This window comes from Lepidochelys kempii, chromosome 13 (genome assembly GCF_965140265.1).
Source record: "Lepidochelys kempii isolate rLepKem1 chromosome 13, rLepKem1.hap2, whole genome shotgun sequence".
Lineage (NCBI taxonomy): Eukaryota > Metazoa > Chordata > Testudines > Cheloniidae > Lepidochelys > Lepidochelys kempii.
In genome coordinates, this window is record NC_133268.1 from 4586894 (window position 1) to 4596737 (window position 9844).

Consider the following 9844-nt stretch of genomic DNA (forward strand, 5'->3'; position numbering starts at 1 on the left):
ATCTCACTATCCTGCCTTCCTCATCTTAAAATGCTATTGGGCTTCAGCTATGGAAAGTCGATGCTTCTTCCAAGCCTACCTGTTTCCCACCATGCTTCCTTTCCTAAAAAAATCATACTCCTGATCTGTTCCTTTGCTGCCACTCGCCTTGGAGCAGGGGATCTCTCCTCGCTTTATGGGGGTCTTGCCATTTCAAAACATCTCTGCTGGGGTCCGTCAACCAATTATTTGCCTACAATGAAACGCGGCAGTAAAAAACCTTGTAAATTATTCTCTTTGATTTATTGTCTTTTTGTAATCATAATAATACTTAGCACTTCTAGAGCGACTTCCAGCCCAAGACTGCAAAACACTTGACTCACATTAATTAAATATTGCAACACCTTTGGGAGCTAAATACAAAGAGGGAAGCTGAAGCAGGAAGATTATGTAATTTTCCTCAGGCCTCACAGCACTTCAGGAGCAGAGGTGGGACTAGAACCCTGGACTCCTGACTTTCAGTCTTCTGCTCTAGGGGATAGAACTCACCCCTCTTAACCCGCTAGGAGCAAAACGCAGCAGCAGCAGTGAGCAAATAACTGATGTCTCGGTTTGGGGCTGAACCAAAAAATCTGAAAAAATTCGTTTCAGATTGAACAAAATGTTTCGTTTAACCCAAAGTGAAGTTTTGGTTTCAGATCATTTCTGAGTTTCTTTCTTTCTTTCTTTCTTTCTTTCTTTCTTTCTTTCTTTCTTTCTTTCTTTCTTTCTTTCTTTCTTTCTTTCTTTCTTTCGCTATGTTTTGAATCAAGATGCTGTTTTGAAACAAAAACGTCAAAATGAAACGTTTTGAAAAGAAAAGTCAAAAGGTTTCATTTCAAAATGAACTTTTGACAAATTAAAAAAAACCAAAACACTTCACATTTTTTTCCCTGCATGAAACTATTTGTCAAATTTGATCCAAATTCATGAATAGTTTTGGTGACCTGAAAAATGCCTTTTTCAGCAAATTTACTATTCTCCAAAAAAAAATTCATCCAGCTCTATCCAGGAGTCCTGAATTCCAGTACTGACCTGGCCCCCCCAATCTAATCACTAGACAACACTCCCTCCTTTAGAGTAGGTTTCACTGAATTTCTAGATAGCACTGGTTCTTGTACCCTCTTGCTGCGTTTTCCTTACCAGGCCAAGCTGATGTGATTAATAGCAGCGTTGAACCAGGAAGAAAAAGGGTTATTTTTTTATTAACCTGGTTCATTCCATCCCTCTAGCATTTCAGCCTCCACCAGCAGTGACTGGAGATGAGCCTGTTCTAAATCTTCCTAGAAGATAGGTGAAGTCTGGGGACAAAGAACTAACAGGTTAGCATGTGTGCTCTGAACAGAAAAACACTGGCTGATCTCCCACTCATAGAATCATAGAATATCAGGGTTGGAAGGGACCCCAGAAGGTCATCTAGTCCAACCCCCTGCTCGAAGCAGGACCAATTCCCAGTTAAATCATCCCAGCCAGGGCTTTGTCAAGCCTGACCTTAAAAACTTCTAAGGAAGGAGATTCCACCACCTCCCTAGGTAACGCATTCCAGTGTTTCACCACCCTCTTAGTGAAAAAGTTTTTCCTAATATCCAATCTAAACCTCCCCCACTACAACTTGAGACCATTACTCCTCGTTCTGTCATCTGCTACCATTGAGAACAGTCTAGAGCCATCCTCTTTGGAACCCCCTTTCAGGTAGTTGAAAGCAGCTATCAAATCCCCCCTCATTCTTCTCTTCTGCAGGCTAAACAATCCCAGCTCCCTCAGCCTCTCCTCATAACTCATGTGTTCCAGACCCCTAATCATTTTTGTTGCCCTTCGCTGGACTCTCTCCAATTTATCCACATCCTTCTTGTAGTGTGGGGCCCAAAACTGGACACAGTACTCCAGATGAGGCCTCACCAATGTCGAATAGAGGGGAACGATCACGTCCCTCGATCTGCTCGCTATGCCCCTACTTATACATCCCCAAATGCCATTGGCCTTCTTGGCAACAAGGGCACACTGCTGACTCATATCCAGCTTCTCGTCCACTGTCACCCCTAGGTCCTTTTCCGCAGAACTGCTGCCTAGCCATTCGGTCCCTAGTCTGTAGCTGTGCATTGGGTTCTTCCGTCCTAAGTGCAGGACTCTGCACTTATCCTTATTGAACCTCATCAGATTTCTTTTGGCCCAATCCTCCAATTTGTCTAGGTCCTTCTGTAACCTATCCCTCCCCTCCAGCGTATCTACCACTCCTCCCAGTTTAGTATCATCCGCAAATTTGCTGAGAGTGCAATCCACACCATCCTCCAGATCATTTATGAAGATATTGAACAAAACCGGCCCCAGGACCGACCCTTGGGGCACTCCACTTGATACCGGCTGCCAACTAGACATGGAGCCATTGATCACTACCCGTTGAGCCCGACAATCTAGCCAGCTTTCTACCCACCTTATAGTGCATTCATCCAGCCCATACTTCCTTAACTTGCTGACAAGAATACTGTGGGAGACCGTGTCAAAAGCTTTGCTAAAGTCAAGAAACAATACATCCACTGCTTTCCCTTCATCCACAGAACCAGTAATCTCATCATAAAAGGCGATTAGATTAGTCAGGCATGACCTTCCCTTGGTGAATCCATGCTGGCTGTTCCTGATCACTTTCCTCTCATGCAAGTGCTTCAGGATTGATTCTTTGAGGACCTGCTCCATGATTTTTCCAGGGACTGAGGTGAGGCTGACTGGCCTGTAGTTCCCAGGATCCTCCTTCTTCCCTTTTTTTAAAGATTGGCACTACATTAGCCTGCTTCCTAGTTTTCTCTCGTTGCCCTTTGATTTATTTCAGTGCCTCTCCCCTAATGCTGGAAAGGCCAGAGAGACTGAACAAGGCTAACCTGCTGCATGGAAACCTATAGCAACTGTTGCTTTCTGTAACGGGTGATAGGAACATAGGCATTGCATATACATTCACAGCCTAGGGAGCTTCTTCACCGTGCATGCATCTGGGTTGGGTTCAGAATGGGCGAGAGTCTGGCTAGGAGAAGGTTGGGAGCTGCCATTTGGAACAGTACAGGAAGATGGAGTTCACTCGACTCATTCAAAATATACAGCAGCTTCAATTCCCCCGCCGCCCCCCAAGTCACTTTTAACACTAGCTACGTGTTGATGAAAAATGGATGTTACCTGAGCTCATGCAACACCAGTTACTACTGGGTAGGAAAGGAGAGGGAAATGTATGATTTCTGAGTCCTCCACAATAGATCCCACTGTTCAGTCCAGGACCTGAAAGCACTGAATGAGACAGACAGACAGTGGCAGTATCTCAGGGAAGGGAGTGCCTCGTGTTTTGAGTCGATGCAGTTTGATCGCTACCTGCTGCTGTAAATTTGCTTGGAACAGACTTGATATGACAGTTTTGCCAACCCACTTGCAGATGTTACCAACCACCCCTTGCGAGAGAAATTTCAAGCAGCCAAATTCATATCAAAAGCATACAAATTAGGAGCAAGATTCCCATTACCTGGCAAAGAGGAAGATTGCCCAGTGGTAAGACCACTAGCCTAGGACCTAAGGATATGTCCACAGTGCAATAAAACACCTGTGGCTGGCCCATGTCAGGGGACTCAGGCTTGCAGAGCTCGGCTATAAAGTTGCATGTAGACATCCAGGTGTGGACTAGCCCCCGGCCTCTGGAGCCCTGTGGAGGGATCGGGTCCCAGAGCCCAAGATCCAGCCGGGGCCTCGATGTCTGCACAGCAATTTTATAGCCCCACAGCTGATGCCCAGTCAGCTGACACAGGCCAGCTACAGGTGTTTTATTGCAGTGTAGACATATTCGAAGAGTCCCAGGTTCAGTTCCCTGCTATACCACAGAGTTCCTATGTGACCTCGGTCAAATCATTTAGCCTCAGGTCCCCAGCTATAAAGTGGCCTTATCTGCCTGACCTCACAGGTCTGTTGTGAGGATAAATACTTGAAAGATTAGAGGCACTCAGATACTATGGGAATAGGGGCCTGTTAAGTGCAAAATAAAAATGGCAGATCTCTGTAGGGATCAGCTCTCCCTATGCAGATCTAGAAAAGCAGAACATCAGCACACAAGTCAGAGAGGTGAATTTTGCCTCAGGGAAATAAGCTCCATTTAAAATTTGTGAGTGATTTTGCTGTTCGTGAAAAGGAAGAGCTAATACCTTGGGAAAGGCATATAAGTCTTACACGTACTGCAGCCCTGCTATTCCATACCCAGTGCACCTCAGTCTTGACCTGTGACACTCCTGCTATTCCAATCTTCCCTTCACCTCCAGAGATAGGCCCTTTGATGCACCTTTTCTCCCTCTCAATTGCCAGTCCTTCTGAACCATGCCAGACATCATGGGGGTTTACAGCCTGGGACAAATGTCAATAGGAGGCCTAAATATGGGGCCATAAATTTATTTCAGAGTCTCTTATTTAAAAAAAAAAAGCCCAAAGCAAATAATTCAAACTCATACAAAACACAAGGGCACAGCTTTTGCATCCTACTTTGTGTGCTCCGTTACTGCAGCTGTGTGAAGTGATACGTGCGTGTGCAAGTTAGGAGTGCACAAATGTCTCTTTCACACACCATTCTGGGAAATCTTGGCCCCAAAATCTTGAACTTCCTCAGAGAAGAAGGATGGTCCAGTGGTCAGCGTGCTAGGCTAGGCTGTGGGAAACCTGGGATCAGTTCCTACTTAGCCACAACATCCTCTAGGACTCTGAGCAAATCACTTAGTCTCTTGGGGTCTCAGTTCCCCATCTGTAAGATGGCGATAATAGCACTTTCATCTCATTGGGTGTTGTGAGGAGTAAAGATTGTGATGTGCACAGATACTATGGAGATGGGGGTCACATAAGTACCTACAATAGATTATGCCCAGTAACAGAAATGCTAAGCTTCATACAATGCCTTAGAGAAGTGTGCTTTATGACGAATAAAAACGGTTTGTCATTTTGCTGCATTTCCAACTTCCCCATGGGAAAGAGACATTTAGCACCTAATGGTGCAAGAAACTGGCCTGCAATCAAGAAGATGGATTTGTGGTTCTGATTAACTAGAGGCCCATTGCATTTCCTTTATTGCTTGCAGCGGGGAAAGAAAAAACAATCAAGGTTCTTCTGGGGCTTCTGAGGACTGGGTGAATAAATCACATTATTCACTCATGGAATGGGTCCCAGAGGTTGTGCCTGGCCTTCGACACCTTCACCATGTGAACCACAAAATAAATTGGCCTTCATGTTATTTTACTTTTCCCCTTCAGCTGATCTTAAAATGCTGTAAAGGATGGAGAATTCTACTCGACTTTCTGGGAAAAATTCCTGGGCACTAGGGCATGAGTGACGTGGTTCCCCTGAGAAGAGTGGTTCATAGCACATTGGATCACTAAGCCTCCAAATTATGACATGGCCTTCCCACCCCCAGTCCAAGCTTCAGTGCAACATATGGGCCATATTCTACCCTCCGCTGTATCCAGAGATCCCCATTGGCTTCAGTGAAATTACACGCCGTTAAAGGGAAGGCTTGACACCAATGAACCAATTCATTTCTATTGTCAATGAAGTTACACCATGGACACATTTGGCCCATTAAGTGTATATCAGAGCCTTGGTTTATGCTAATCTCAATATTCCATTAAAGCTTCCATTCCTTTAAAGCTCTCTCATTGAATATTTACATTGTAAATATTATTTTGTTCTTTTAAAATTAATTTACATTAAGAGGCATCAGGTCGATGTCTTTTCCTGCTATTTCATCTGAGAGGGAAGAAAGAAGAGAGGAAAGAAAACAAACTGCACCTGCTTTATTCTGTTTCCTGCACTGAATTCCCGGTTTTGGTTTGAAAATTAAAGCTAGAAGCCAGGTGAAATGCAAGGAATGACGACAAAAGAGAACAGGACTGTGCCTGTAAGTGAGTGCTCGCTGAAATGAGCGCAATCCGGCCCAAAGGTTGATTTAGCTGCAAATTTTGGAAGATTTCCCACCAGGCCAGAACTAGAAGGCACCCAGCGAGTACGCGGGCACACCAAGTGGAGACAGGCACTACCAGGATGAGTTGCCTGTGCTAGGTTTGAGTGACAGGCCTTTTGTTTAATGTATCTGTATGTATAATATTTCAAAGGCCCTGACAATAAGACAGGAAAATTGGTGTTTCATTCCACCCAGAGCAAGACCACAGAAAATCTAGGCATGGAGGGTCACATGCGGGCAGGCGCTCAGGACCATGGGATTTGCTAGTGCTCAGTATGTGTCAGGATTTAGCCCAGAGGTCTTGTTCCTTCCTTGCCTGAAGTCAATGATTAGGCTGCTGCATTAGAGAGGTCTGATCTAGACTCTGGATCAAAGTCTTTTGAAAGAACAGTGTTTGCCCCCTGGGCTTGTGTGGAGTCCTAAATAATGCTCAAAAAGAACAGGAGGACTTGTGGCACCTTAGAGACTAACCAATTTATTTGAGCATGAGCTTTCCTGAGCTACAGCTCACTTCATCGGCACTTACAGGGACCTTTCATCTGAGGATTTCAAAGCACTTTACAAACATTCCTTTAGCTTCTCAACACGCTGAGAGGGAGGGAAGTATTGTTACAGAGGGGTGACTTGTCTTAAGGATGGTCAGCCAGGGTGAGATGCAGAGATGGGGACAGCAGGTGGAAGATGCCCTGGACAAGTCTGACTCCGAGCAGCAAGACGGGCCCAGACAAAGGAGCGCGGATGGTTAGATAAAGCTGCCACATCCCCCTCGGGGCTGTAAAGGGGAGGCGAACTTTTAGCACCTAGGGCGTAGGGCAGCTCCTGGAAATTGCACCGCCTGGATGTGATGGATGCCTGAGTCTGGTGAAAGCACAGCCGGGGGGAGCCAGAGACCACTGTGCATGGAAACCGGTCCCCGGGGATGTCCTCTGCGAGCCCTTCCAGCCCAGCGCACCGAGCCTAGACAATTGCTTCGCTCATTGTCCTTCTACCGCAAGGCGATTGAAGTCTTTCCCCCCCCGGGTCCGTATCGCTCCAGCGGACACGCTCTTCTCTATCTGACCCCCCCCTCGCCCCGAGGGGTCCCACCCACAACCAAAGCACCCTAACGCCTGAGCTAAGCGCCGGCCCCTCCCTCCCTGGCACTCACGCCCCTGCCCGCCGCAGCCCGCGCTTCCAGCTCCCGCCCCGTCTCATCCTGCCTTTACTCCTCCTCGTTCAGTCTTGCAAACCCAGGAGCGCCCGGAAGAAGCTCAAGACACCTCGCCCCCCCCCCCACGCCCCACAAGCCTGCTCTGCTGGGGCTCCTGCTGCACAGGGGACCGACCCCTGCAAGGTCTGGAGGCCCAGATAAAGGAGGGGAGGGGAAAAAACACCCCCGGGTCGAAAGCTTGCGAACCGCCCCCCACCTGGTGCATCCCGCGGAGGGCCGGAGCCAACGCCAGCGCCAGGCCGGGCTCTGCCCCCCGCCGACCCCCTGCCCCTCGCAAGCGGCGCCTGTGGCTTGGGAAGAGCATCCCCAGCTCGACCCAGCGTGCCGCCAGCCAGCGCCCGCCCCATCGCTCTTTACCGTCCATCTCGTTCGGGTCGCCGCAGCTCCTTTTCAGAGCCCCGTCTCGGCCTCTCGGGGGGCTGAGCTTGGCTCGAAGGTCGGTGAACATCAGGCGCCCGGCTCCCAGCGGGAGAAGGAGAACCGTGCTGGGGAAGGAGGAGGACCTAGCCCGCTGCCCCGAGTCCAGCCGCGGCCGCCTCCCGCTGGGCGTGTGGGCATCCAGCCGGGCGCCGGCTTCTCTCTCTCCCGCCCGCCCCAGGGGGATCCCACTTCGGGCACTAAGAATCCGCCTGCCCGGCCCCGGTCGCTGCCCGGCCGCCTCGCCTTTGTGTCCCCGGCGTGAGAGCCCCGCTACGCGGCTGGCTGGAGGGAGGGGGCACCGGCGCCGGCATCCCAGCAAGGTCACCAGCCCAGCCCCGCCGGGGCGATGTCCCAGCCGCCTCCTGGCCCCGGCTCCTCGGCCGATCCGGCTCAGGGAGGAGCCTGGGCGAAGGGAGCCGGTCCGTCCTTCAGCGCCCGCTCGCCCCTTTCGGCCGGCGGCGCCGGGTCCGCAGGCAGCCGCCCTCCCCCTGCGCTTGCAAGTCCGTCAACAGCTGGTCGCAGGATCCGGAGAGGTCAGGGGGCCGCTCGGCCGGGTCTCTTCCCCTCGGGCGCCTGGGTTCTCTGCTCCGGGGTCCCCCCGGGCTGGAGGGGATCGGGGGAGCGGTGCAATGGTCACCCCCAGGCCCGCTGCGTCTGGCGGGTCTCCTTTGCGGCTGTGCGCTCCCTTCCCTGGCGCGCTCTGCAGGGCGCTGGTGGGTTTCACTCGGCCACACGTGCCGCCGCCGCGGCTGGTTTAATCCTGGCTCTGAGCTTGATCCGGGCGGACAAGGGAAAGCTGCTCCGTTTCCAGCTGAGCAGCCCCCTCTCGCCTCTCTCGTGCGCCGCTGCCCCCGACTGACCCCCTCAGGGCAACAGCTGCAAAACCGAGCCCCAGGTATTCTCCGGGCTCCCAGGCATTAGTCCCCTGCAGCAGGGAAGAGATACACCCACTCCCCTTCCGCCCACGGTTCCACCTGGGCGGGGAGGCGCCGGTTGGAAGGACAGGACCTTTGTGGTAGCGTCCTGCGAGGGGACGCTCGGACAGGTCATCCGCTAATTTGCCTATGATTAGGGAAGCCCGGTCGGTTCACCATCGATGAGTGCTCGGCAAGCGGGGCGGTGCACCGCGAGGGAGGCAGATAGGAAGATCGAAACAAAATATTTCTTCCCCATCGAGCCTGGGGGTGTGTGTGTGTGTGTGTGAAAACCAATCATCCAGCCGCCTGGTACAAAATAGCATGGCCGTGCAAAACACTGGCAGTTAATCCTCAGATGTGCTGGAAACTAAACCCCCTTCCCTATCAGAAAGCCCATTCTCTTCACGGCACAAAGCCTCTATTCTCTCCCTCCAGATCTAGAAAGATGTACAGGATTTAAAGACTTGGAAGTTTCCGCAGTTCCTTGACAAGGTGCTATGAAGTGAAATGAGGAGTGAATAGTTCCTTCTGATCTATGCAACAAAGGAATCCTGCAAGCGGCTGGAAGGGGGGAAATATTTCACAAATGCCTCTGTAATAAAAACAAGAACTGAGTATTTCTGGCATGTAGGTTTCTAGCTTTTACTGTGTTTTTTCCTGGGTACTCTGAATTCAGCTGTGAATCAGTGATACTGGCCCTGGGAAAGCACCGGGATACTGCGAAAACCTGCATCCCACTGCTTTTATTAATATTGGTTATAAACCAATCTCATGATGGCATAAGATCCATCCAGATCAATGGGACTTATGCCCATAAGTGTTTAAGGCACTTTTTAAAACGCGATTAGACCCCCTCAGCACTTTCCAAATTTTTACACGGAGATTAATAAATATGACATCCTATTAACATGAGCCAGAGATGTCAAACCTGCCCAACCCCAACCCCTAACCGCACCACTCCCAACAGTAATGCTAGACCAGGATCATCCACCAGCTCCAAATCGCACCCGAAGGGGCCACCAACCAGCCCCTACGCTAAGTGTAGTGTGAGGAAACCTGCCGACCCCAACCATGATACTAGGCTGAGGCTACCAAGGGGACCCAACCAAAACCCTGACAAAGGTTGACCAACTGTTCCAAACTACAACCCCAGACTGAGGCCAGCGACTGATGCCACATGACCAGGGCAACAATCAGACCTCAGCCCTGTCAGTAGCCTGGAACCACCAGCCATCTCAAACCCTTGCCTGGAGCCACGTATTCAGCCATACCATAACCTTAGCTTGGAGCCACCGACTGACCTCAAATGTAACT

General features: G+C 50.2%; 1 protein-coding gene and 1 long non-coding RNA gene across 3 annotated transcripts in view; one reads left to right on the forward strand and one right to left on the reverse strand.

Moving 5' to 3' along the window:
- Positions 1–8794, reverse strand: part of SAMD10 (sterile alpha motif domain containing 10) — a 46862-nt gene extending 38068 nt beyond the window's left edge. Inside the window, exon 1 of one of the 2 annotated variants that reach the window (XR_012154632.1) lies at positions 7551–8794. Coding sequence is in view for 1 of the 2 variants with exons in the window: in XM_073308983.1 (XP_073165084.1) it covers positions 7551–7641 (91 nt within the window). In the remaining variant the exon portion in view is untranslated. The remainder of the gene's footprint in view (positions 1–7550) is intronic. The other variant, XM_073308983.1, reaches the window with a different exon arrangement.
- On the forward strand, positions 7153–9160 carry LOC140896895 (uncharacterized). Its single transcript, XR_012154633.1, has 2 exons — positions 7153–7316; positions 8966–9160. It is a non-coding gene; the product is annotated as an uncharacterized lncRNA (long non-coding RNA).
- Positions 9161–9844: the final 684 nt, after the last annotated feature.